Source organism: Hippocampus comes, unplaced genomic scaffold (assembly GCF_001891065.2).
Source record: "Hippocampus comes isolate QL1 unplaced genomic scaffold, H_comes_QL1_v1.1 scaffold116, whole genome shotgun sequence".
NCBI lineage: Eukaryota > Metazoa > Chordata > Actinopteri > Syngnathiformes > Syngnathidae > Hippocampus > Hippocampus comes.
In genome coordinates this window covers 273,190-300,043 of record NW_017805120.1, presented here as the reverse complement: position 1 = coordinate 300,043, position 26,854 = coordinate 273,190, and the positions used below count along the sequence as shown (strand labels likewise).

The window sequence follows — 26,854 nt, the reverse complement described above, 5'->3', positions numbered from 1 at the left end:
CCATTGACCCCGAACGAGCTACCGCAAGTCAGTAGGGCCGAAACACATTTTGAGCCAAAATGGCGTCTGAGAAAACAAGTTTCCTCCAAATTTTCGCGAAAGTTTTAGTGTGAAAAGTATTTAACGGAGCAGGTTTATTAAATTTTGAATAATGTTTAAGTCATTTTTAAATAGGGGGACACGGTACAAAATATTCCCTCAAGTGACTGTTGATGCACGACTGCATATCACTGACGACTGGTTTATTACATTTGACAGCGAGCCATTGGGGTTCTCCGCCACGCCCACCCCTGGTGGATCGACCCACACGCTCGGCGCATGTTTGCAGCATGGCCTCTTCGGCTAAGAAGAGGGCAGTGGGTCTAGGGAAGAATCCCCGGGAAAGCGATGAAAGCTCGGACAACAGTCTGGGGGGAGATGGCGATTCCTCCAGTGAGGACAGCGAAGCGTCCGAAGAGGAGATTAACGAGGTGGGGATGACATTTTAGGGTTGGCTGAATGAATGCTACGTTGCTAACGCTAACACGGTTGTATGATAACAGTGTGTGACTAGCCTTGTAGTACCCTCATATTTGACCAGTTTGTGCAACTTGTAAGTGCATTAAAATAATCAGAATTCTTTGCTATTCAGGAGGTGACGGTGGACTTCGAAGGGCACGCCGTTACGCACAACGACTTCAATGGCATCAAGAAGCTCTTACAGCAGGTTGGTTGCATTCAAACAAAATAAAGAAAACAAAACAAAGTGTCTTAATGTGGTGGTTTGCTGCGCTCCAAGCTGTTTCTGAAGGCTCACGTCAACACGTCAGAGATGACCGACATCATTATCCAGCAGAACCACGTGGGAAGTGTCATCAAAGTAGGTCCACTTTGAGACTGTCTAAAAAAAATCGTTTGTAGTTGATAAATACTTCGGGTTTTCTTACGATTTGAAGATAAATGATTGTCAAATTAATTCTAGTTTTAGTTTAAAAGCATTTGAAATTGTTAAAATAGTTGTCTAAAATGTTTTGTTGATTATTTTTATTTCCAAGCAAGCAGAGGTGCCCGAAGACAGTGACGATGACGACCCAGATGAAGTGTTTGGCTTCATCACCATGCTGAACCTCACAGAACAAAAGGCAAGATTCTCCGTCGTCCGCTCCCAACAGTGTCGTCAGGCTTCTCTGACGTGTGCCGTTATCGTGCGCAGGGCGTGCAGTGCGTGGAGCAAGTGAAAGAGCTGATCCTGGACCAGTGCGAGAAGTGCTCAGGCCGCGTCGCCGCCGAACAGCTGGAGCAGATGCTCGGCGACACCGCCAAGCCCGTGGGCCTCCTGCTGAGCGAGCGCTTTGTCAATGTGCCGCCGCAGATCGCCCTGCCGCTGCATAAGCAGCTACAGTGAGTTGCTGCACTTGCATAATGTGTATGGGGATGGGGTGGGGGCGCGATCTTGAAATGAGTCTCAATTTTGGGATAAAGACCTATAAAAACGATCCAAATCAAGTGTTCCAATTGCCTTTATTTTGACAGGGAGGAAATCTCTGAAGCGGAGCGCACCAACAAGCCCAGCGGGAAGTACCACTACTGCCTGATGATCAGCAAGACCTGCAAGGAGGCCGGCAAGGGCGTTCCCGCCCCCAAGGACGAATACACGTTCATCAATGCTGAGGAGGAGTTTTTCTATGAGGTGCTGAAAACATGGCTTGGCTTGACTTGCAAGTGCTCTCGACTAGCTATTTTTTTTCCTGCTTGTGAGCTGTCCTTTGATCCATTTACCTTGATTCCACCTTGGAAAAATTACTTTGATTTGGATGATTAAGAAGGTACACTTGGTGACAGTTAAAATTATGACAGGCAATTATGCTATCGGTCTAGTTACAAACCTTTGCCGAGGTCAAACCTGATGTACATTTTCCAATTTCTTCTCGCAGCATGCCGTCTCCACGTTCCACTTCTCGGTGCAGGACGACGCAGACTCGTGCCTGAGCGGCCGCTGGTCCTTCGACGACGTTCCCATGAAGCCGTTCCGCACGGTCATGTTGATCCCGGTGGACCGGATCCCCGCCATCATGGACAAACTTAAAGAATATCTGACCGTGTGACGACTGGTTGCATCACAGAATAAACGGCAGGGGGGAAATTCACCACATCCCGGGAAAAAAAACAAAACGAACAGTCATTATTGTTATTGCAAAGATTTAATATGGTGATGCAAATGTGCAGCAGGATGGGGGAGGAAACCTTTGGAAGGACTCGGAAATTGTTGATTATACTTTTACCATCATGGTTTTGGGGCTTTTTAGAGGATTTCAGAAAATGTACTAGATTCAATTCAATTTTCTACTCCGTGTTTATAAAACTATAAAAGTCTGGTGATGATGAAGACAAAATAAACTGGACTGATTAGTCTGCAATTAAATTTCTTATATCATGCTCTCCAAAGTCCTGTTTGACAAAGATTTTTGTTTTTCCGACCACTCTGTTGTACCCATTTGTGAAATCGTGTCATTTCATAATAAGTGTCATTGAATGGCACAGCGATCGGTCGACTGCACGTTGCCGCCACTCTCGTTCTCGACAGCATCGCCGCTGGCTTTGTGTCCGTCGTCTTCACGAGTGGCGTCGGTGGCGTGCGGGTCCAGCATGTGCTGCAGGATCTCTTTGCTCTCGCTGTGGGGCAGGTTATAAAAGTAGTAGAGAGGCGCCGTTTGAGTGAATCTGCGACAGGGAGACCAAACGAAAAAAACTAAGCGTTTGACAAAGTCAGATGATTTGATGATGCCGATGAATCGCAAAGTCTCACACTTGCGGTGAAATTGCCGTGACGATCCTCATGCAGTTGTTTTCCGCCAGCGTGTATTCGTGGAACAGCACCCACTCGGGCACCCCCGTCTGGTCGAAGCGCGGCCCGTAGACGGATCGCGGGTGCACCTGGGCCACGTGCTTGTGCGCCAGGATCAGGTAATTGCCTGAGCCGTCCACGTCCCGAGCCACCTTCAAGGCCACGGTGAAGGGAGGGGGAGTCGAAAATAAACGTTTGCGGAGAATTGAGGGATTTGGGCAACGCACCTGCATGAAGAAGCCCGCGAGCAGGGCTCGCTTCAGGTCGGCCGAGTTTTTCCTCGTGCCAAACGCCGGTTCAGAGACGGGCAGCTCGATTCGGTTCAGCGTGTCGGTCAGCTCTGCCCTGATGCTCTCTGCCATCCGGAGGGCCGAATAGTCCAGGAAATTGTCCCGACACCATTTTTCAACACGGACGTCTGCAGGGAAAACTGAAAACCGTGAAATAAAACAAAACTGGGAGAAAATACACTCAGAAATCGACACCGGGTCTTACACGGCTCCTTCTGGCTTCTCTTGAAGGCGCTGAAGACGTTAATGAGAGTGAAGTGGTCGCCTTCTTGGTGCTGGAATTTCCTGTGACAATGCGAGGCCTCGTGGCTCAATCCAGAAGGAGGCTCCAGGAAGCAGGTTGGAGCTGAAAGGAAGAAAAACACACGAGCTGCATGAGTTGTGCTGCTATAAAATAAAATGTGATTGATTATTATGGGTTACTGTGTATTATCGTGATGTCTTTCTAAATTCCTGAGGTCTCCGAAGGCTCCATCATGTCGGTGAGGTGTCGGTAAGAGTGATTGGTGGGGAACCAGGAAGCGAGTGGGCGCACCAAATTGAGGTCAAATGTTTTTTTCGAGCTCAATTCAGCGGCTACCTGAAAGCATCGCCGCGACGCTCAGCATCTCGCTGACGCAGTCGAACTCGCAGGAGGCCAGCAGCGCTTTGGCCAGCTGAGGCTCCAGGGGGATTTCGGACATGACGATGCCGATCTCGGACAGGTTGCCGTCATCGTCCAGAGCGGCGAGGTAGTCCAATTCCTCCAGGGACTGCATGAGACTCTCGGGATCTGTGGCGAGGGAGCACAAAAGCCCCCCCCTAGAGTCACGACCCATGAAAAGCTCCATGTTGAAACACACAGTGTGAGGAAGTGTATGCATAATGATTGACACGAAGATCAGCCACCGGAGAGCCAAATGGGGTCACCGCCCAATCGAGGAGCGTGAGCACCTCAACGTTGTTTCCTAACGAGACAAGAACGTCTGTGTAGTCACTAACGAGTTGTCCCCCTTTTCACCCGACTGTCAAAACAATGCCGGGCAGCCTGGCTCATGCCGGCTTGGGTCAGTTACGCCTCAACAGGCCCAAACAGACCGAGTTCAACTGAGAACAAAAAGGCCCCCTCCGTGGGAACGAAAGCACCTCTCTCCAATTTTTTTTTCTTCCAGACAATTATCAAGGGTTTTCCCGCCAAGCTCACCGGGTCGGTCGATGAACTCGCAGTGGCCCAAACCTCCGATTTCCATCCTCTTCAGGAAGAGAACGGTGGCCGTGATGTTGAACTCCAGGATCTGAGGGGATCTCCCTGCAGGAAGTTGGCTGTCCGTCGCGTATAAACAGAAACATTTACCTGCAATGGAAAAAAAATTGTTTGAAACCAGGACAAGAAGTGGCAAACTGCGAATACGCCCACGTTCACCGTACCTGCTGGTCCGCACATCTTTCTGCGTAGTTCTGCCTGGCAACGACTGATGGGCTGGAGCACCTCGGAATTGGCTCTTATTCTGGGATTGTACACCTGGCAAAGTGAAGAACATCAACTCTGACTCGTGAGAAGTGGAAAGCGAACGAGCATTGCATTTTTAGGGAGCCATTTGTAGGAGTCGGACGAGATGCTAGCATTTGCATTCTGGGCCGCGGGGAGTAACTCATTTCTGCTACAGAATCAACTTTGATGGAGGGAATCAGAGATTACCATTTTCTTCTGGACTCCGCAGTCAACGACAAAGTTGACAGACTCCACGGCACACCACGCATCCTCTGCGTGACGGGTGGCAAGGAAAACTCTCCTGATATTTCGACACGTTCCTCCCTCATCTGGCGGCGGCTCAAGAACACCCCGGCCAGGAACCAGGACCACGGGCAGCATTTGGCCCAGGTGCGCTCCTAGTCTGGTTCCTTCTTTCTGCAGGATGCTGCGGGCGCACCGCACCTCCTGCGGAAGGAGGCAGATCTCACACTGTCCAGAGATAGCCGTGCCATACTTGCGCCAAACGGACCTCCTCCGATGCCAAAAAGACGACGACATCGCCGTCCTCCTTGGCGCGGTGGATCTCCAGAACTAGCCTCAAAGCGGAATAGAAGTAGTCTTTTTCTCCCCCGCTGTGCACCACCTCGGGGAGACTCGACGAAGGTGACTCCAAGTTGAGGATCGGGGCTCTGCGGAAGTGATTCCGAAGGCTCTCTGTCAGGGGCGGTGCGGCGAGGACCACCACCCGGAGTTCAGGCCTGTGCACAAGGACGTCCTTTAAGAGTCCCAGCAGGAGGTCGGTGCTCACCGTCCTCTGGTGGACCTGGTCAATGACGATCACGCCGTAGTGCTCCAGAAAAGGGTCGGACATCATCTCTCTGAGCAAGATGTCATCGGTGCAGTACCTGAGAACGTACATGTGCCCTCAAAGGTTCGACCGGGTTTCTACTACACTCGGTGTGTATCCAAAGGGCTGAATAACTGACCTGAGAACAGTGTCGGAGCAGCAGCACGTCTCCCGGCCAACGCTGTAGCCCACCTCATGGCCGACATTCACGTCCATTTCGTCTGCCACGCGCAAGGCCAAGTGCACGGCCCGTTGCCCGCAAGCCTGCGTGCACGCCACCGTGCCAAAGCGGTAGCGGGCAGACAGGCACAACTCTGCGCACCACTGAGGGACCTGTAGGATGAAAGAAAATAAAAAAAACTGAATGGCAACATTTGCATCTGGTTAGGATATTTTAAACAAACAATTCTGTTGGGACTGAAGTTATAATTCACTGTTAAAGGAACAAGTGACAGCTCTCATTTTTTGGGGGCTGGTGTTGTGGGTGTACCTAATAATGTGTCCACTCACCTGCGTGCTCCCACCTGCGTCAGCGTGCGCGCACACGACCAGCAGTTGCGCGCGAGCGAGCGCGTCGTCGAAACGTCGCCGCAGCGTCCACACGGGCAGCGTTCTCCTCTCGGCCAGCAGTTTGTAGTACCGCGACGACAAAGGTAAACCGTCGAAGCGATTCAGCTCCAGTCCGTCTCCGAAGTAAAAGGGAGCCTCGCTGGCCCAATCGGTCGCGCTTTGGCACGACTTCGGAGTGTCATTTGTGGGATTTTCCTCGCAACTCATGTCGCGTTCAGTGCGAGTCCGAAATGTCAGCGTTACTGGTTGACGTGACGGAGGTGCTCCGTCCTCCCAACCGCACGTAATGGTCTGTCCCGACTGACAATGAAGGCCCCACCCCCGCTTTGCTGTCGCGTGTGTTCTCATTAATTCCTATTCAAGCAAGCATCTTTAATGCTATTATGAACGTATATATGTGTCAAAATCATTGGCAAATATAAACACGCGTTCATGAGAAATGCTACTCTTAGTTTGCTTTGGTTCATATCAAGAAAGGTATATATATATATAAGAGAGAGAGAGAGAGAGAGAGTATATATATATATATATATATATATATATAAAGGCTGGAATAAATTAATGTATTTTGAAATGGTTGCTGCAGCATTTCCTTAAATGAGACTTTAACATAATAGTGCACCAAAAATGAATAGACACGTGGAGAGAAGGACCCTTTGGACAGTGTTTACTGCACATAGGATGTACTGTATCAAACATTTGGCATAGAAAAACATGTGTTCACCTGTAACACACACACACACACACGCACACACACAAGCACACACACACACAGGGTGCTTCCAAGCACACAAACATGTTTTTTGTTTGCAGTAAAACTAGTGCATGGTCCCAACCTAAATGTTATCAAAAGTAACAAAAGTTCAGTCCCATTTTAGACGTTTTCTGTTTTTCACGTGTGATTTAACTAACAAAACAACACGACAAGAAGAAATGACAAAATTATGCAGTATGTTTGCATGAGATATGAACAAGACAGGAGTATTCTACAAGGTGTGGCAGTTCAAAGCAGAGCAGTCATTTGCAGTCATCCACTGGCTTCAAGTTTAGTTTAGCATTGCACAAAATTTGACAGCCAGTAACATAAAAAAAAAAAAAAAAAAAAAAAGAACAATTAAAGTTGGTAGAATTCACAAATGGTACTTTTACCCAGGCTGCTGTAAGGATATATGGGGGAAGTGGGTTATAACCAAAAAGTTGACAATTCTGACACGTACAAAAAAGTCACGTTTTAAAGCAAAAGTGACTCAAAAAAATGCAACTGTTAAAGTACAAGGTGGAACTCGTAACTTTCCCTGACATACGAGTTTGCCAAGCTCTTGACTCCATTTATTCATTTGTCAAATCCAATGTGCCCATTGAAATTAATTGAAATTAATCTGTCATCTGTTCTAACCTTTAAAAAAACCCCATCCCTAAGCCAAGGCAAGTGTGTTGCTCCCAGAGTGGCGAATCAAACAATTTTCTTGCTTTCCTAACATATAAATGAGGTGACGACAAACAAGACAGCATGGCTGTAATTCTTGGCTCCCGATGTAAAACAATAAAAGTGCCAGGCACAGTGCACTATGTGGCGACAACAAATAAATAGGGATCAGATAAATAGTTCACTTGCATGTACCTGAACTCTTAGCACCATGAAGGCATGTCAGGGCCGCCATTTTGAAGGCGGTTCCAAGTGCAAACAATTCCACCGCTGCTGCAACGTCATCATCTGCCATACTTGACGTTGGCCATCACGCGGGGCTTGGGCAACGTGGCGGGCTGCTTGGCCACGCTTCTGACGGAAATAAACAAAATGCAATTTAATAAAATGTGTCATTTCCTTTAGATGCCACAAGATGGTGGGAGACTCACTTTGTCGGCTGAGGGCGTACGGGTCTGGGTCCAGGTTCGGGTCTGGGTGCAGGTCCAGATCCTGATCCTGGTCCAAGTATGGCGTGAGAGGTCCGGGGGTCTGCGGGCAGGGGCTTCTGAGGGGGGCCAGGCCGCTCCGTTTCCTGACATGAGAGGACAATAGCAGGAAATCTCCACAAGAGGGCGATCATAGTTAACAAGTCGACAGGATTTTTTGGGAAAGAAAAAGGGAAAAAAAAAGGGGGGGGGGGGGGGGTTTATTAGTCATGTAATACACTCCAGTAGTTATTCATTCAAAAAAAAAATTTAATCAATTTATTTTCAGTTTTTTATTTGAAAAAATATTGTATTTGCATCAGTTAATACAATGAAATGTATTATTTATTTATAATTAAGATTTAATTTATGGATGAATTTGTCCTTTAATGAATGAACATCAGAAATATAACCTGAAATGCTGCTATTTGGTATTTATAATTGACTTCATAAAACATTCCTTTCTTATTTCTGGATGCTCACCATTCTGCAGCCGTTGAACGCCACAGCCGTCCTTCTCGCCACCGCCACATGGACGTGAGGATGAAGATGAAGAGGAGGAGGAGGCGCCGCCGCCTTGGCCAGTGACACGCTAAGCGAGAGAGGCTGGCACTGAGGCAAGCGGCGCAGGCTGTGCGACGGGTATGGCGGCGGCGGTGGGAGCTGCGTCTGTGACCCCCGATGAGAGGGCTGTGGAGAAGATGGAGAACTGCTAACATCCAGGTCGGTCAGTAACCCATCCCAAAGCAAACATTTAGTCTCATTTTGGGAGACCCCCCCCCCCCCCCATCTAGGCAGAACTTTCTGAGAACCAAGCAAAAAATAAGACTACTTGGTTGACGTCCTTCCTGATCATGTCTGGCATGTAGAAAACACATTCTCCCCATGTGGTGTCATTTGTAAGTGGGCCACAGCTAAGCAGACCCCGCCCGTCTAAGCAGAACCACCCTGGAACCTGGCCAAAATATCCGCGCTTTGTGTTTCGTCAGGACCAGGCTGTGGGAAGATGAAACTTTTTTTTCCCGGTCATCCTCATGCGGTCCCATTTGGAGGTGGCCCACAGAGAAACAGACCCCCCGGATTGGGAGAAACAAGCCAAAACATGAGCGCTTGGTGTTTAGACCAGATGTTGGAAGTGTACATATGAGCTCATGTGCAGGCCGTCCCCTCTCCCCCCACCGCTGGAGGAAGAGCAGGATGACCTCACCTGCACCGCACACCACATCAAACATCCTCTGGAAAACCTTCACGACGAGAACCACATGATTCAAACCCGACTAATGTGCAGCAGCTGGAAGAGGCAATGATGGGGGGTCCGCCCTCTTGTGCTGATCGGGTGAGCCAAGTCCCGCAACACCATGGCAGTTTGAACGCATTGAAGGGTGTTTTAAAACCTTTGGATGTGTTTCAAGTGTGTCGCTGTATCGCAGATTTTCATTGATGGCCGAGTGAGTCTGGAACCGCTGACGCTAAAATGGGGATTCGCGGTACCTTGAAGATGGTGGCGCTGTGGGGCGGAGGTGGTGCCGGTCGAGACGGGGACGGCACGCTCGTTGGCTGAGGCCGCTTGGGAGTGGATGGCACGCCCGTTGAGGCGCTTACAGACCTGTCGAAAACAAGGGAGGACAAACAGCCGTCAACTACAAGATAAAAACCAACTGAATTTGTATTAAAAAACAAAAAAAACAAAACAAAACCTAAGCTTGTCAGTCGGGGCCTTCTTGGCGCCGGAGAGCACCCCCCGCAGACTTTTCCGTTTGATGCACACCACCACAGCGGCGGCCACCAGTGTGAGGAGCACCGCCAGGACACCCACTGTCACACGGATGCCATCTGCCCTCGGGGCGGGGATGAAATGGGCTTAAAGAGAGCGCAGCAAGATAAACGCAACCTTTGGTGAGTTTACCTGCCAGTCGGACGGGACCGCTGTCCACGCTGCCCCCGAAACCGGACGTGTCGCAGAAAGGTGGTGCACGGTGCGCCTCGCAGTGACAGTTCTTCTTGTTGTTGCACACCTGCCAAAAGAAAAAAAAAAAGGCAAGAGGCTTATTCCCGAAAGACACGTGCCCCCATCCACAGAAACGGCACTCCCTCTACTCTGCACACATCCCGGAAAAACAAAATACCCATTGATTGTCATGATGTTTAATGATGCACCCCTTTAATAACCCCAACATCAACGGTGCACCCCTTCTCATCTAAACCCTCACTTTTAATGATGCACTCCCCCTTTCACATCCCCAAACAGAAAGCACACCTCCTCTATACCAAAAAAAAAAAAAGTAAAGGCCTTTAATATTCACCGCAGCAGTGATGGAGCACCACCTCTCATCTGCATGCACCCCCCTAAAAAAAACCTCTTCTTTCTTGTTTATAGGCACTTTTATTCACCTTCGACATCCCCAAAGAGAGCTCGCACCCCCTCTCACCCACACGCACCCTCGACGAAACAGGCCAAAACAAAGCCACGCCTAGAAAATCGGACGCGTCACTGTCACTTAATCCTCTTTATAACTTTTAGAGGAGAAAAAGACTAAAGGTTTACCGAATGGCGCTGGCACCAGTTTGTGTGTGTGTGTGTGTGTGTGTGTGTGTGTGTGGTGATGGTGGGAGTGGGGGTAACAAGGACGATCGCCCGAGACTATGATGAATGGCATTGGGCGCTAATCATAAGTGAAACCATTACGCTTAATTGAGTGGGCTGCTTTTGGCGTCCCGGATGATTGATTGTGGGGCTCTTTAATGACTCCCGAGGAGAAAAAGCGGAGGTGCGCACTCAAGTCAAGGCATCATGGCTGTTCAGTTTGTAAACACTAGACGCCAGGGTACTTCCGGATGCGTGGCACAAAAGCGACTGACTCACATTGACCTGAACTGAAATGGTGACAAGGACGAGCGAATGACGTCATGGTGCACTCACCCCTCGCCCGTTGCACTTGGCGGCGCACTCGTGCACACCGAAAACGCTGACGTTCTGGCACCGGCGGTTCAGGCACATCTAGGTGAAACACACGTGTGAGTCCTTGAGAACAACAACAAAATGGATCATGAGGGTCTCGGTGGCTTTGGCGGGCAAGGCTCACCATTCCACCGCCGCACTTGGTCCCCGTCAACACCAGGCCCGGGTCGGGCATGTCGTCGCCCAAGTAGACGTGCGTGCCGCGGCACAGGATCCTGCCGCCCTCTTGTAAGGGGATGTTGGTTTCTATGGAGACGGCATTGGTACCGATGACGGGCCGATTGGCACCCCCTTGGCATTGGATTTTTCCGCACTGGGCGTCCCTGCAAAAGCAGACGCACGAGTCATTATGGACACAAGTCATTAAGATGGCGTAAGACACTTTGGAGCGCCTCGTTGTTGGCCATAAGTGCACACGTCACGCAAAGAAGGAGTGAGGAGGGGCAGGGTTTGTTTTTTTTTTTCCCCCCTATCCATTTTCCATCTTGACAGCCAGCATGTGGACTGGGGCTTCAGGCTAGCATGGCCGCTTTAGAACGCCTCATTGTTGCAACCGGTGACTTTAATCAGCAATTGAACATGTAGTCGGTTACCCTGCGTCACATTTGGCAAAGGATCCTTTTGCGTCTTTGCCGCAGTTGCCGTAAGGGTCGCCTGCCGAGTTGACTCTCTCGAAGCAGATGCCAGGTGCGGCCTTGGCACCTGCCAAACAGAAAAGTCAGTCCCGGACCAGCCGAAGGAAGCGGCATTCGCGCCAAGCGGGGGGTGCGCCGTTCTTCTCCCTCCCTTACCCGGGCCCCACAGCGTCACGCACTGCTGCTCGTGCGTCTGGCACACGCCGTTGTAGCAATAGCCGTCCACGCCGCTGCAGGCGTGCCCGTCATGCAGGTAGACGTTGGCGGGGCAGTGGGGCCCGCCGCCTGTGCAGAATTCGGGCAGGTCGCACGAGTTGCCCGAGTCGCGGCACGGAGTTCCCGCCGGCTTCAGCTGGGAACGACACGCACGAAGGGGGAGCTGTGAGCGAACGAGTCGACGGGCTCGGCGCAGGCCGACGGGGCGTCGTACCTGACAGTCGTGGCAGCACTGGCCGTGGGCGCACACGGCGTCCCCCTTCAGGGTGCACGTGGTGGCGTTGCAGCAGGGATTCGCGCATTCCTGGGCACAAAAACACATTCCGCTCTCAAGCTTTCATTGAACGATTCAATGACTTTGTCATTGTCTGCGCGGCGATGGAAACCTCGGGCTCGCCGCAGTCGCACTCCTCGCCCTCCTCCACGTAGCCGTTGCCGCACTTCTGCCCGCCGTAGAGCACCTTGACCTCGGGCATGTTGAAGAGACACATGCCCACGCCCTTGTCCAAGCTGGCCACCAGGTCCTTCTTGCTGCAGCTGCTGAACAAGGTCGGGAAGGGATACCTGCGCCGGTGGGAAAGCTCTCTCAGAATTGATGTCAAAGGTCAAGGCACCCCTGCTCAAATGCCGGGTGATGTGACAAGAACCAAAAAACACTTTTTTCACCTCGGTGTTCTATGACATGTTCCATTTAATTGAAACCAAAACGTTTGGCGAAGGGAAGTCAAACCAAACGGCAGTTGCTCAAGTGTGCACCCCGCCTAGTAACTGCTCTAACAAGTGCATGATGGAGTGTGTTTCATATTGTTCCTGGATGAGATCGCACGTCCACGCCCGCCTCGGAGTTTCTTCTCGAGCTCCTCTTCAAATGACGTCTGTGTGATGGTATCAACAGATAAAGAAGAATCTTCGGAGATGTTTTTCATTAAAAAAAAAAAATCGAGCACACGGGACACAAAGGGCGGCACCGCATGTCATATTTCTCCTGACAAGAGATGACTCACCCCCACCATAGGAAAATTCAAACCAAGCGACATAAAATATTTAATCAGCCATAAATTTTCCCGAAAGAGAAGCCACAGCGCCCGTCACCTGCCTATGGCCTCCGAAGTGAAAACATAAACAATTTCTCGGCGCGGTAAGACGATCATCAAACATCAACAGCATGCATCGGACGCAAAACGGACGATACTTTCCAGAAATGAACATGCTGGGGTTCACTGTGGTGCTGTTGCGGATGAGCAAGACTCAAACGTTGACACTTCACTGTGTGCTAATCCTCGTGGCCTTTTAAAGAAATTCAATGGCGGAGGGGGGGAGGGTTGTCGCCAACAAAGAAGTGAGAGCCGAGCTGTGCGTTTGACAACATGAATGCCTTCATCCCGGATTAAAAAGCGCACTCTGCAACACGAAGGAATATGGATTATTTGCACGCCAAACAAACCTCAATATTCACGTCTTAATTGTATGTGATTATTATTTCTATGTTTAGCCCTGTGCACGCGACGGCGTATTTCGAGAGCCGACGCGCAAACAACAACGCCGGCTTGAAATATTCAAAAGCGGCCAACTTGGAAGAAAAAGTGCGGAACAAGATGGTTTTCAGGCTTGCTTAAGTATTTATCAGTCACCGCCGAGAGATTTTTTTTTTTTCCCGACATTAAACTTGCATGCGTGTCAAAGAATAGCGGCTGGCTTCGAATGGGGAAAAGCGAACGGTGAAAAAGACAGATTTGGTTTTTTACAAGAACAAAAAGAAGACTGAAAAAGGGCGAAATACCAATTGATCATTCACACTGTGAACTGTGTCATCTTTTATCACGATTTCTAATCTTTGTCTCCAGCTCAAAAGCTGCGTTGATCTCAATTCCATATTGATGCAATGGCGCCATCTAGAGGGATTTATTCATCCTTACAGAGGTTTACAAACTTGATATTCAAGGACAAACGAGTACCAGTTGAATGTGAAAAGGTGAATAAATCATTCAAATGGGAAAACGTACATTTTTAGGGATATTAGAGGGCCATAAAAAAAATTAACGCCCCTTTGTAGCGCCTCTAAACTTGCATGTTTGCTTTTTTTTCTTCCTGATGACCTCCACACAGGGTTTACGGCGTCATGTGTGCTGTACATGAACTAATCACTTACACACTGACTACAAAGACTCAATTTAGCTGCGGAATGCGAGCACAGCTGTGGTGGTTAAAAAAAAAAAAGGGCCTGAAATTTCATGGCCCACTTTTGTAAAAGACGCAACAAAAGCTGACGGTCAGCGTGCAAAAACCCCGTTTGAGAGCGCCGAGACGCGCGGCTCACCCGGTGGAAGGAGTCATGATGCAACCGCCGCGCTCCGCCGTCACTCGGCAGCCGCAACCCCGCTCGGGCGTGTCGTGGTTCATGCCGAAGTTGTGGCCCAGCTCGTGGGCCAGCGTGACGGCGGCACCCAGGGGGTTGTCCGAATGATCCTGAAAAGCAAGCGGAGGTCAAGACGCGTCCCCAAACCTGCAATGTGAAACGGCGTCGACGACGGGCTCGCTGAAATGAGCTAAGACGTGACCGGAAGTGGAACCACCCGGAGCAGCAATGCATACAAAGAGGGCATACAGCAAACAAATGATAAGAGAATAAGGCTGTTAAAAAAACGTGTGGGAAAAGCTTGCGAGCAGACTTTCAGATGCAGCGTACATTGCTCTAGGCGTGCCTAATAAAGTGGATGCCAGGTGTGAAAAAAGAAAAAAAAATTGTGTGTCATCATGTCCGCCAATTTGTGCCATTGCGGATGCGGAGAGCATGGAAACATCTGGAACGGAGCCGTAAACGTGGAGAGAAACAATCGGACGGCGAAGGACAGAGCGGCCAGGCTTTGGTTTTGGCCGTCAATAAAAAGTCGACGGCCTTGTTAGCATGGCTCGATTGCGCTCGCGTCATGGGAGGTGCAAATAAGATGACGTACCATGACGATTCCTCCGGACTGCTCCGCCGTGCACATGCTCATGATGGGCGCCATGCCGATGGTGGTCCCTTGGAAGTACACCCCGCTGACGAGGGAGACCACTTGATCATGAGACCGTTTTCCCACTCATTCCAAGACGCAATCTACGCATGAAATCCTACAGAGGCGGTTGTTGAAATCCTGCTAAATTCTTTCGAGACCAGATTCAATTGCCAAACACTAATGAAATGACAGTGAGGCGCCGCTATCCCCCCCCCACCCAAAAAACAAAATTACAACTGGCGCCCACCCAAATACATTCTCATCACAGATGACACAAGAGAGACAAGATTAAACGAAGCGCCAAAAAATCCCACAAAACTCTCGTCAGAGGATGTTCAAAAGCAAAAAAGTTCAACATCCCGAAGTGAAAATATTCCTATTATGACACCACGCGATCGACCGCAAATAGTGAAAATCCGCAAATAATCGATGCCCTTTTTTTTTCCGCTTGGCACTGGTAACGGCGAATCCCACCTGATGAGTTGCGTGTTGTCGTGCGGCTTGCGAGGGAGCAGTTTGACTTTCCTCCAGTCCAGGAACTCGTGCAGGGTGGTGAAGGGGTCCTGCGTGACGGGACACTTGTCAGCGTCGCTCCAGACCTCCAAGCCCACCAGGGCCACGCGGATATTCAAGGCCCTGTAGAACTGATCGGGGGTAGGGAGGGTTGTCATCAATCATATGAATCCTCCCTCCCCCAAGGCTGCCGATTGGTCGGTTACCTTGTCCACGTAATTGGCAATCTCGGCCAGCCGCTGCTTGACTTTCTCCAGGTCTTTGCCTTGCTTCTGAAACTGAGGGCGGCGCCGAGCCAACCGTTGAGCGTTTTAGCCAAAAGAGACGACGACGACGACGACGCCGGGCTTACCTCGCGGTTGTCGGCCACGATGACCAGCTCCACGTACTTGGTGGTGCTCTGGATGTGACGCTTGTGCTGCCAAGGAGAAATGGAGATTTAGCAGGTTTCTTCCTGCATGATAGTGTATTCGTCCATCTTTTACATATATAGCATTTTTTTTAGAACGATGGACCCAAAAATTCCTTTGGTAGCCTTGCCACTTCCTAGTTGACTCTGAAAACAGTTAGTTGGTGACCAGTCGTTCTCCCTCTGAGGGGACATTGGCGTGGGACGCCTTCTTGTGAGTGGCCGAGCGTTCTGGACCTCTTTCAACCTGAGCCGTTTTCATCCCGGCGGCCAACGTCGCGCCCCGCCGCTTATCAGCTTCCTGCTTTTCCGATAAGCCGCGCTGGGCACACGCACTCCAAATTACAAGCCCCCCCGGGGCTGTTAGGCGTTGAACTTACGAACCGGAATTGCGGGGACAAATCCCAAAGCGCTTGTTCCGCTCACATCGGCCGCATCCAATTTGTTTGCAAAAATTGGAAAAACAGTGCATTTCCTGATGGATTTGGAGCAACATATGGTCTTCCCTCAGGTGCCGCTGCGCGGCGGCTTCTTCCATTTTCATGATATTAAGGTCTTTTTGACAACTTTTTACCAGAGGGACTCTCATGCCTCGGAGCGTTATGGCGCCGATAAAACGGAAAGACGAAGCGAAATAACATCAAAAAGGTCCGTGTAGCTTCTCAAAAACTTCTCAAAAACGCCCGTGCGGACACATTGAGTCACATTCATTGTTTTATTCAAAGAATCTGATAAAAATGGATTTTGTTTCGAACGCAAGATTGCGCATGTATTTTTGTGCACTTCGGGTTGCCATCCTTCCGCTCTACTGTCGTGTCTGTGACCTTTGCATTGTGTACGGCGGGGCGTGACCCCGGTGAGTGACATGGGTGTCAGCGAATGAGATTGTGGACTTGTCTGGCCGCGATTTAGTCGGGACAAAACTCCAATTCTTGGCCACCTAGAGGAAAATAATCATCCGCGTTTATTGTTAGATGGTCGTCAACTCCCCCGCCGAATCATCGGCATGTAATTGTTTTGTGCCATAACAAAATGGGAGAATTGAGCAAGACACTCAAGTGTTTTGAAGCGCCATATGTTTGGCGTGCATCCCGAGAAGCAAGCAAGCAAGCATCCAGGGAATGATTTACAAAAGATGGAAATCATTTTTCGAGGTGGGGTGGAAAGTCCCAGACTTGTGGGATGTGCAGATGGGAATCACAAGAGTTGCCTGCTTTTCGCCACTGATCACGCCTGACGTCGAGTCTTGGCAGTGAAAGGGAGGAGAGAGGGGAGAGCTGGGAGGAGGGGGGGGGGGGCGCATGAGGGGGACTCGAAAAACCGAACCGGGCGGCCTCTTGCGGGGCAAACGCCATCGTTTAGCAACATTCCCGCAGCTTTTTGTCCTCTCCCGCCGTCTGCCGCCGCACAATCCTAATGGCCGCCATTCGAACCGTTGGACGACTCGGGTGAATAATTCAAACAAGCGGCAGCATGATAAAATATAAAAGACAGCCCCTTGAATAATTTGCAGAATCTACAAAGCAGGATTCAGGTGAGGCGTCATTATTTTGCATCAGACCGAGGGGTTTTGTGCTTTGAAAAAATGTAAAACTCAAAAAAATAAAATAATATTTCAAGACGTTGGTCGGAACGAGACATTTTATGCCAAGGTTTTGAAAAAAAAAAAAAAACAAGCCACTGCGGCAAAGTGGAGACTGGAGTACGACGTCGCTGTTTGGTTAGTGAGTTATCGCGTATTGAAAATTGAGAATGAGACGCGCAAACGTAGATTGAGGTTGAGCCAAAAAAAAAAAAGACTGCGGAGCACGGTCTATTTCAGTCATCCTCACCCTGGCGCTGAAGGATTGGAATGGGTCGCGGTCAGGCAGTGCGACAGGTTCGGACGTGTTCGAATGATGCCCGCATGTGCCGGCAGCCAAGCGAAGGTGTTGCGTTGAGTAGATCCAGTGAGCTCCGTGTTTGCCCTGGGCCGCCGGCTCAATCACGTACGATTTGCCGTCCACGGATATCAACCCCCTGCACACACACAGACACAAACACACAAAAAACAGGGTTACGGATTTCAAATTAGGGAGCGTGAACCCAGGGTTAGGGTTTGAAAGCAGTTGATAGTCTTCAGGCAGCAACAAGCCAGCCGATAATCACGAAAAGGGCGGCAGACTCACTTGAGCGTGGCGTTGCAGGTGCTGAGGCTGACGTCCGAGTCTGGGTGATGCTCCACCTCGCCGTGGTAGTAGCAGTGAGCCTGGGGGAATGCCACGAGACACGCCCGCCTCGCAATTGTTTACATGAGCGTACCACCGACATCATCATCATCATCATCATCATCATCAAATGGGAAAGATGACAAGTCGGAGTAAAAGTAACCACAACATTTCCTACAGATGAATATGGACGTCATCTTCATGGTGATTAACAAATACTAACAAACAGATGGATTGCTCGAAACCCTGACAATGGCTTGAAACCCTAATTAGAAATCATCACTCTTGCTTGACAACTAATTTGAAACTTGAATCCTGGCTCGAAATCCAAATCTTTGCTTTCAAAGCAAACCCAGGCCGGGAACCCGACTTTTGAAGCTCAGACCCGAGTTTGAAACCCGACCAGGCGAATGCTCAAGCTGACAAGACTTGAGCAGCTTGACGAGCTCCACGTCGGTTTTGAGCGTAGTTGGAGAATGCAAGCGATGCCCGCTGACAGCTGCTTTTGAAATGAAAAGCTGAGCATGTGTGCTTTAACAAGAACAAGAAGAGCTGGTGAATATTTCATCTCTTTTGACTTTTCAGGCACACTTAGTCTTCGATTCAACACTTTCACTCGACCAAAATTCCTTTAAGCGTATCCATTATGAATTAAGCCCCCTGCACCCAAAAAAAAAATAAAAAATGCAATTCGTTGCTCTGACCTCATCTGACTCCCCCCCCCATTCATCAGTTATGAATTTTGTGAGCATGGCAAATGAAGATTGCCCTTTTTTCTTTCTTTTCCTTTTTTTGAGTAGGCAACATGAAAAAAAGTCATTTTTACTTTCATAAAAACACAAATTGTCTTCTCTAAAATATACAGTTTGTCTTTTTTTCACTCCATGCTTCTACTTGGGGAAAAAAAATACAACTTTTCTTTTCAGACTGGCCCTAATAGTCATTTATAATCTTATACCCGTGTGTTAATATTTCAAAAAACAAAAACAAAAGCATTCAAAAACAACAGGATGAAAAATGTCCATACCATGGAGTTGTGTGAGCCTGTGACTGCAGTGCCATCACGTAGGTAATGAGTTTCTTTGTAGCCAGTTGCAAACAGACCCCTGGAATGAAAAATAAAGACAAGAAAGGATCAGCGATGACCTTAAGGAGCGTCCGCAAAAATCAATTGCACAGCGGGATCACCGAAGATGCCTTCGAAGAGGCCGCCTCGCTTCAAGGATACGTAAATTGAAATGGAGCCGAATAAAAAATCTTTTCATGATCAATAAAGTGAGCCTGAGGTTAGCCAGAGAACCATTTACACTTTCATAATCTTGACAATGCAGCAAATCAACAAAACAAATGGAACCCGCGGGACTCTTTTTTTTTTTTTCCTTGCAACGCGCATTTGGCCATCCATTAGCCCACTGTGATGCCAGACTACTCCAAAAGTAGCTCTCGCTAAATAAAAGTGTGACCCCTTTCATCTGTTTTTCGAGCAGGGGCAGCGGAACAAAACAAGAGGGCCATGCTCGCGCTGAGCGAACACGCGCATGCTCATGCGCGGGAAAAATAGCTAGCACAAAGAGCTAACATGCTGAGCTAACATGCCAAGATGACCCGCTAATTGTCCAACCCTCCAAAAAAAAACAATCTGACATTTGTGAATATTTTCAACTATTCAATTAATGAACAATAATCGGTCAATAAAAAACAGATGTGCTGTCTTTTAATAATGTAACAAAAGAAACAAGCTAGCCCCGGGCTAACACACCGACCTGACCCGCTAGTTGTCATCACCGTGAAAACAGCTAGCAGTCATTGGAACGTTTTTAAGTTTGACTCACGCAATTGTTCCACATCAACAGACTCCTCGGTTTTAACCACCACGCTAACCCGCTAAGTGCCAAGGTCGTACGAGGAGAAATATCTCGCATGCTGTGTGACTCCAGCATTGTGAGTCCGAACCCAGCGATGACGACTAAAGGAGAAACATATGCTTCCATCTGGCCCATTTTTCACTCCCCGGGACTGGCTTTTGATGTGTAGATGATTATTAGCAGCTCTCATTTGACGGAGCAGGACGGGTGAGGACGCGCGAGTCCCACCGCGAGGCTTCCCAAACTAAATAACCTGCAGGCGATTCTGGGGTGGGTCGTTCAGCCGTCGGGTCGGCTCGTACCAGTTGATCAACCGGCGGCAAATATTTTCGCTTGGACTAAAACATTAACCTCAGAAAATTTCTCGTCTTTGGGTGCTAACTGGACAAATCCCTTTTTGTGTCACAGTTGGTTGCAATTGTCTCCCTAAACGCCTTCAAAAAAAAAAGAAGAAGATTCCCATTGACGACAACACACGCCCTTGTGGTTCCAGACTTAATAGGACCTCAAAAAACACACACACACACACAGTGTCATAAAACACATTTTCAACGGATTGAAGAGTTCAAAGTGCTCGCTTTGAGAAAAACAACAACAAGTGCTCATGCTGTGACAAGCCAAAGCGGCGTAAAGAGGGAAAACAAGCGTTCCCAAGCGCGAGAACCGTCAGGTGGCTTATGACGGAATCGAGCGCTCTGAGGAAGATTATTGGAGAAGAGGAGAGACTCACAAAAGGATTGCAACGGGGGCTGCGGGGACAAAAGGCAAGATTTGGCATCCAGGAATCACAAGTTCAATCCCTTCCTGGCACTTTGTGAGCCGCTTTGAGAACCAGACGAGACAAAAAGCAGCAGTGACTCTTTGTCAGTGGAGCTCTTTTGCGCATTCACGCCGCAGCCTCCGTTGCTGTTGTGGAAATATGTGTCTCATTTGATCCAGAGAGCGCAAAAACCGCCGTGAACCCTCTTGACTCCGTCTCCCAAGGTAATTGTGACAAATGCGAGAGGCATTGAGTGCATAAAAGTTCCAGCGCGGATCAAATGGAAATATGTGGAGCGGATGAAATCATTTAAAAAGTGATGTGACCCATAAAAGCCAATCTTGGAAGGCCAATTAGTGCAATAAAAGCCATCGGGAGAGATTCACGAGGCAACGTACCAAGCTTCACTTGTGGAAAAAAAAAAAACTTGTGAATGGTGACCCTTTCCCAAGGAAAAAAAAAAAAAATGTCTGGGATTGAATCATTTTTCCAGAAGCACGGCAAGCGAAGCCAGCAGCCCTGCTGGCTGTGATGCGTCTGACATCAGTGCCAAGTAGAGCAGACGATTCCCAACGATTACTCGGATCCCGACACTTACAGTAACTCCCGGAATTGCGTGTTGCCAACGGCCCACCTGACAATTATTTTCAGGCAGATGCCGGAGACGCCATTGACTTCGGCCCCCCCCCCACCTTCGTCACCTCTGACAAACGGGGATTAATTCAACCGGTCTGAGACCACCTTTGACCGGTGCAGTCTAATTCAACCTCTTGCGGACGGTCTCGGACCAACTGTGACTTCCAAGCAGATGTTTTAAAATAGCTGAAAAGTTTGAAGAAGAAAAAAAAAAAAGTCACGGCACCGCAGATGAGGAGAGTTGAGCCGCTGTGGCAAAAGCCGGCTCCATTTTTTTTACGAGGGGCCTCATTATTATTCTTAACACCCGCACAGGCATCGCGGAGCAGAAAGACGGTCAGATGCGATAGCCATTAGCTTCCGAGGCGATGCAATTATCGCAGTGACAGTCACCTGAAGATTGATGCGCCCAAGCCCAGCCGTGCCCCTGGAAATCAATTAAGTGTCATCTCTGCGCAGCGTCCGCGAGGACGGATGACTGGAGGGATCCCAATTACGGGCCGGGCGCTGATGAATACCTCCCCCCTCTCAACAAAAGGATTAAATAATGGAATCGGCGGAAGAGGCGACAACAAAAATACCCGAAGATGATGTGGAGAGAGGCGCACCCGGGTCTGTTGATGGCCTGATTAAGTTTCTCAATTGGCTGATTATCGGCACACAACGCGGTCCATTCGCCACATTTAATTACAAAACGAGGCAAAAACGTTCAGGGCAATGACTGTGACCCTTGTGGAGCTGACTTATTTGAGTGAGGTGAGTCATCAAGATTGATCTCGCAAAAGGAAATTTAGTCAATCCCTCATCACTGGGGATGAATTTTCCGAAAATTCAAGGGTTCGCTGCTCAGCCGGTTTTCAATATTTCATATCTGGGACCCAAAGCCAGAATGATTTTGCCTGCCAAATGTGGTGAAATTTTGAGTGCGGTAAATAATGCTCATTACCTTGGCAGCAATTCCCATCTCAAGACTCGGATCAGCGGAGGAGAGACACTCCATCCTCCCAGCTGGCCCCTTGGCTTCTGTTTGTTGTTTGTTTGTTTGTTTTTTTTGAATCAGACCGCCATTTGCATTGATTAAGGGAGAAGAGCGACGGCCGGTGCTGCTGCAGTGATTTCCGCACGTTTGCTCAGGAGTTAACCGTACGCGCTCACACATCGCGTCGCGTCGCGGGCAGATTGGCGTGAATCTTGAAGCGACGAGCGCTTGCGGGAGAAAAAGCGCGCGTCAAAAACGGCCGTGAGGTTTTTTGGGGGGGTTATCAAGGGGACAGCTCAGAGCTGAGATGCGGCGGGAAGACGATTTAGCTCCGCGTTTGGTATCAGGAGAAATAACGCAAATCCCAGAAGGGGTGGAGAGAAACAAAGAGCAAAAACTGCTAAACCACACTGTCGTTGTCATTTGCGTTTTGCAGACGGTGGCAAAAATCGAGCAGAAATCCAACTTTGGTGACAAGATCGTTCAATGTTACATTTAAATTAAATCCGAATAATGAAGCTCTGGTAACGAGGACAGAAATAAATTCCAGAAACATGACTCCAATCTCGAAGCAAAATTCAAAGAATGAAAGCTGGAATACAAATCATCTCTTCCTCCCTTCAGGCCTTTCCTCCCCTTTTTTTGTTTTTTGGGTGGCTTGTATTGGGTGGGCTCGGTTGCACACCCTGACCAGCCGGCGCTCTGATAGAAATCTTGAGAATGTGCAGAAAAAGGCCTCGGAGGACGAGGAGGAGGAGGAGGAAAGACAAGCAAATCAGAGCGAGAGCAGAAGATGCCAAGTCCAATTCATTAGGGAGCCAAAGCATAAATCTTCGTCGCCGTCCGTTAAATTGGATTTTGCCGACAAAAGAGCTTTGCGGGACCGCGCTGTTTTCAATCAGCTCTCGACGTCCATTCATCTTAAGGGGCAGAACGACATGATTTGAGGCCCTTTTTTCCAACATCAGGCAGTTAGCTTAGCATAGCTTAGCTTAGTTTTCACGGCTGGTCGCCGTGACGTGAACGCAAACTTTGTCGGAAAGCGCCCCTCCGCCGCCGTCAACTTCCAAAGGATGGACACGTCATATTCATATTTTAAATCTGCTTTGGACTGAACCAAAATCAACCCCAAGCGTTTTAGGGAATGTATTCATTATTAAGATGGACTAATCATTCATTCATGATCCATTCCTCAGACTGCCAAAAAGCAGGGCTTCTGGTTCCGATTACTCACTATCCTCACGTATTCAATTCAAGATTGATTTATTTTTTTAATTGAACATGTATTGTTCTCTGCCGCGAACTTTCCAGACGAATACTTCGTCTCATCGTTGTTTTTCGTCAATCGTTCTCGTTTCAGCGACACTTTGCGGGATATGTTGGAAGACTCCTCCAAGGTGGCGCATTCGTCTGCGCGTGCAAACGATGTCAGGCTACGCTTCAAGGCTCATCTCGTGGCGCGGCGCTGACCAACCGACGGTTTCAGCTGTTTGTGACGCGCTCTTCTGCAAAAAGTCGCAAGCTCCTTGGCTGTCTTTGGAAAGTGACACCTTCAAGCTCTCTGAAAGGACTGCCTCCTCCACCCGAACGCTCCCCCCCCCGTCACTTGAACCGAGACCGTGTAACGATTTGTGACCTGATCTCCACGGGATCCCTGCACTCCCCGAACCTCTTCATCAACGCCTGGCAGGCCTTATTGTCACTAGACAGCCCCGACCGTTCCTGCCACGCTGGCGGGAAATCACGAGGTGTGAGTGAAGAGAAGGTCGAGCAGACAGCGAGACGGGCAAGCCGCTTTGCAGCGCTCGTGTTTTTCCGATGACACCGAGAGGAAGGATGGGATTAGAGTGAATCCTCGCCATCTGTGGGCGGGGGGCGGGGGGCGATAAGGGACAAAGTCAGAAAATTCGCAAGTCACAAACGTCCCGGCTCAAATGTTTCGAATTGCCGATATTCATCGGAAAACGGCGGTGGCGATTGTAAGTACTGCATGGCATCATAAAAATAACAATGACTTTCCTATTCGCCGCTATTCCCGGTAAACGTGGTCTAGAGAGGGTCTTGAAAGCCTAATTTTGCCCCACGCGCACCCCTTTTTTTTTCAAACATGAAGGCCCCGTTGGGTGGAACCCGAAACAGCACTACTTGAAACGTCCTCATCAGTTTTCCTTCAGCCACCGTTCCAAAAACGAAGGCCTGGCCTAATTAATCAACTACGGAGTGGCTCCGAGTCCACCTTGTTAAGTAAGCGGCGCTCTGAGCGTCAAAATAATTGGAATTTCTGAGAAGCTGATTCAAAAGAGCGCCTTCCCCCTTCTCAAAAGCCTTTTGAACGAAGCAGCTAAAAGGAAGAGACATGTGGCTAATGATACACACGATCACAGGCGAACGCTTCAGTCGCCATCAGAACGTCTTTATTAACTTCCCAGGCGAGGATTTAAATCACATTTTAACGTTCCTCAATTCAACAAACCCTGAAATAAAGTCAACCTAAGGGCCCGGGCGCTACTGTAAACCACCAAAACCTGCAAAGAATTGAAGCCAATATTTGCTCCGATTCAAGACAAAACCACGCTAGGCTACGCAAACGAACGTGATACAATGCGACGCTGCCGCTGACCAGCATTGGAAGCTATTCCAAGTTCATGCAGGCAAAAGGTCGGATGAAGTCTCCGCTTATCTGACAACAAGCAAAAGACAAAAAGCAGATGGCCGGTCCCCCCCTCAAGGCCCGTTAAGCTTGACGAGAGCATCCTCCGCCGCCCCAACGAGCGGCCCCGAGCCCCCACCCGTACCTTCCCGCACTCTCCGCGCCGCCGGATGGCCACACGAGTCCCCATCTGGCAGCGCGTTACAAAAGTAAACAAGGCCGAGGAACACGCCGCCCGAAGGTCCGGCCGGAGCTTGGCCGAGACGAGCCGCGATACCCTCGACATGTCGTGCTCAGCAACTGGAAAGCATTTGAGACTCCCGTTGAAGCTCCGACATGACCTTCACCAAGGCCAAGCCACAAAGAAAACTTGCCGGCTTATTTGGGACATTGGGGTAGTTACAATCCAGTCCTGCAGGGGGCAGTAATAAGGTTTGCACATACACATATATACACATACACACACACAGACACACACACACACACACACACACATCTTCCTGCAAGCTCCGTGACGACAAATGGTCCAAATCATCCTTATCGTGGCATTGTTATTCTGCCGGAAAGTTTGGCAAAAGAAAGCCCAGAATACGCCGCCCACGCCTTCCATCACACATGCCCGCTGCATATTTCTGCATATATTGCAGATATTTGCTATTAAACACGCGCAGAAATGCTCCGCGGGGGTCGCGACACCGCACATTCACTTCTGAGGGGGAAAAAGCAGGCCGAAGCAGGCAAGCAAAATTGAAACAATCAGTTGAACGCATGAAATTGGATGATGAGTGCCTGGAGTGCTTTCAAATGGCGTTACATAAGGGACGGGGCTCACGCTCGTGCTCTCATTTTTCAAGCGGACGGATGGGCCGCTTCATACATCTCGCTTACAATTATTTTAATTAGACAATTGTTTCATCAAAATAAATCCATCCAGAATTAACCAACGCGAGGGGGTGAAAAAAAAAAAAAAAAACATTGCAACAAATATCAGCTTGTTGTTGAGCTGAACAAGATCGTGCTGGATTGTGCCGATTTCCGCCTTCGGGCAGCCATCCGTTCTCGCCTGTCTGTTTTTGGAGGGGCACTTCGCACAGGTTGACGCGCTCGCTCCAGGCGCCGCGCGCCCTTTACGCCCGCCCAAATCCTCAGCCTCCGCCCGTCTTAATGTCAAGGGCCAGACGCCTGGCAGACACTTTCCAAATGTCATGAAACAAATGCCGCCTCCTGACGAGCAAACCTCCGACGCTGCCTTCCGACGCAATATGTTCGCCCGAGATTGTCTCAGCTCGCCTTGTGCGGCGCCGCAAACAGAATCAATCACTCTCCAAATAAATCCGCATCCCTTCTCGATAAAATATGACTTCCGTTGTATTTCTGCTATTTCCCATACCGTCTTGGTTATTTGAATAAACTCGGGAGTTTTTACTGTATCTTCCGCAAGCCTCGGTGCAAACCTGCTGCGCCGACATTGTTATGAGTTCGTCTGGTGCGCTGGTGACTCGGCTCTGAGCTCCTGATGAACTCCAGATGTCCAAACACAGACATCGTCAGCTGGAGGGAAGGTGGTGGGGGGTGAAAAAGATTTCAATGAAAGCCGCAGACTTGTTTTCTTGTTGTTTTGTTTTGGCGAAAACACTTAGGGCGGTGCAACCCGCTTGCCGTCACTCCAGCCGTCACTTCTGCTGGGTCGCTAAAAAGGCCCGCTCGCAACATTGAGTGGATGCGGTGGCTAACCTTGCCGGGATAACATCAGATGTCATTTTCAAGCGAGCGCAACTGCAATCGCCGGTGTTGAAAGCCGCAGGGTGCAACTTACTCGTTTTTGCGTAGCGTCAAAAGCAGTTGTCGGCCTTCCGCCTCAATCAGCAGCTTCAACGATGTCGGGTGACTCTGCGGAAGCAACGCCCGCACGGAGGTGTGAATTTGAATTTGACATACGCGACGTGTCTCAATACGACAAACAAAATGTCCCAAATGGTGTCAGAAGCGGGGGTCATGAATAAATCTGGCCACAAACATCATGCGGCACCAACGCGTCGTTTCCCCGCGAGAGCTTGCGCAAGAATTCTGTCTGGAATCTCCAGTGTCCTGCTTCCACTTCCACTTGATGACACTGGCGAAATCGTGGGGCGATAAGGGCGGCGGGGGGAGG

The 26,854-nt window shown here is 49.4% G+C and overlaps 3 protein-coding genes across 6 annotated transcripts in view; 1 reads left to right on the top strand and 2 right to left on the bottom strand.

Annotated features, from left to right (window-relative positions):
• The first annotated feature begins 283 nt into the window (after positions 1-283).
• bccip (BRCA2 and CDKN1A interacting protein) lies at positions 284-2,388 on the top strand. The gene is made up of 7 exons (XM_019865801.1): positions 284-470; positions 632-706; positions 779-859; positions 1,035-1,121; positions 1,193-1,380; positions 1,513-1,669; positions 1,914-2,388. The coding sequence occupies exons 1-7, from the start codon at positions 330-332 to the stop codon at positions 2,082-2,084; spliced, it is 900 nt and encodes a 299-aa protein (XP_019721360.1). The 5' UTR covers positions 284-329; the 3' UTR covers positions 2,085-2,388.
• On the bottom strand, positions 2,285-6,466 carry dhx32a (DEAH (Asp-Glu-Ala-His) box polypeptide 32a). 2 transcript variants are annotated; one of them, XM_019865799.1, is made up of 11 exons: positions 5,925-6,466; positions 5,554-5,747; positions 5,097-5,472; positions 4,793-5,032; positions 4,522-4,615; positions 4,298-4,447; positions 3,695-3,886; positions 3,320-3,460; positions 3,052-3,254; positions 2,786-2,976; positions 2,285-2,700 (listed from the first exon to the last, which is right to left on the bottom strand). In XM_019865799.1, exons 1-11 carry the CDS (start codon positions 6,330-6,332, stop codon positions 2,505-2,507), a joined length of 2,385 nt encoding a protein of 794 aa, XP_019721358.1. In that variant the 5' UTR covers positions 6,333-6,466; the 3' UTR covers positions 2,285-2,504. The 2 variants fall into 2 exon arrangements, with proteins under 2 accessions (XP_019721358.1, XP_019721359.1); XM_019865800.1 differs by having other exon boundaries at positions 3,052-3,242.
• Positions 6,467-6,533: 67 nt separating this feature from the next.
• The window catches only part of adam12a (ADAM metallopeptidase domain 12a), a 25,878-nt gene continuing 5,557 nt past the window's right edge, over positions 6,534-26,854 (bottom strand). The window contains exons 3-23 of one of the 3 annotated variants that reach the window (XM_019865796.1): positions 26,519-26,592; positions 18,840-18,918; positions 17,774-17,853; positions 17,438-17,624; positions 15,549-15,614; positions 15,403-15,474; positions 15,158-15,327; positions 14,642-14,726; positions 14,005-14,153; positions 12,074-12,251; positions 11,902-11,991; positions 11,628-11,823; positions 11,430-11,538; positions 10,961-11,159; positions 10,798-10,875; positions 9,784-9,892; positions 9,575-9,710; positions 9,369-9,483; positions 8,361-8,567; positions 7,842-7,984; positions 6,534-7,764 (exon numbers count right to left, since the gene is read on the bottom strand). In XM_019865796.1, coding sequence (XP_019721355.1) covers positions 7,695-7,764; positions 7,842-7,984; positions 8,361-8,567; positions 9,369-9,483; positions 9,575-9,710; positions 9,784-9,892; positions 10,798-10,875; positions 10,961-11,159; positions 11,430-11,538; positions 11,628-11,823; positions 11,902-11,991; positions 12,074-12,251; positions 14,005-14,153; positions 14,642-14,726; positions 15,158-15,327; positions 15,403-15,474; positions 15,549-15,614; positions 17,438-17,624; positions 17,774-17,853; positions 18,840-18,918; positions 26,519-26,592 — 2,592 coding nt within the window. In that variant the 3' untranslated portion in view covers positions 6,534-7,694. Of the gene's footprint in view, positions 7,765-7,841; positions 7,985-8,360; positions 8,568-9,368; positions 9,484-9,574; positions 9,711-9,783; positions 9,893-10,797; positions 10,876-10,960; positions 11,160-11,429; positions 11,539-11,627; positions 11,824-11,901; positions 11,992-12,073; positions 12,252-14,004; positions 14,154-14,641; positions 14,727-15,157; positions 15,328-15,402; positions 15,475-15,548; positions 15,615-17,437; positions 17,625-17,773; positions 17,854-18,839; positions 18,919-19,575; positions 19,924-26,156; positions 26,276-26,518; positions 26,593-26,854 lie in introns of those variants that run through there. The other 2 variants (XM_019865798.1, XM_019865797.1) reach the window with 2 other exon arrangements.

What these genes read in the sequence shown, in the direction of transcription:
- bccip (XM_019865801.1), top strand. Translation starts at nt 330, where the DNA reads ATGGCCTCTTCGGCTAAGAAGAGGGCAGTGGGTCTAGGGAAGAATCCC. An exon ending in CCGAAGAGGAGATTAACGAG is followed by an intron (nt 471 to 631) that starts GTGGGGATGACA and finishes TTTGCTATTCAG; the next exon opens with GAGGTGACGGTGGACTTCGA. An exon ending in TGAACCTCACAGAACAAAAG is followed by an intron (nt 1,122 to 1,192) that starts GCAAGATTCTCC and finishes TATCGTGCGCAG; the next exon opens with GGCGTGCAGTGCGTGGAGCA.
- dhx32a (XM_019865799.1), bottom strand. Translation starts at nt 6,332, where the DNA reads ATGAGAACACACGCGACAGCAAAGCGGGGGTGGGGCCTTCATTGTCAG. An exon ending in CGTCGCGGCGATGCTTTCAG is followed by an intron (nt 3,461 to 3,694) that starts GTAGCCGCTGAA and finishes TCTTCCTTTCAG; the next exon opens with CTCCAACCTGCTTCCTGGAG. An exon ending in GAGAAGCCAGAAGGAGCCGT is followed by an intron (nt 3,255 to 3,319) that starts GTAAGACCCGGT and finishes CACGGTTTTCAG; the next exon opens with TTTTCCCTGCAGACGTCCGT.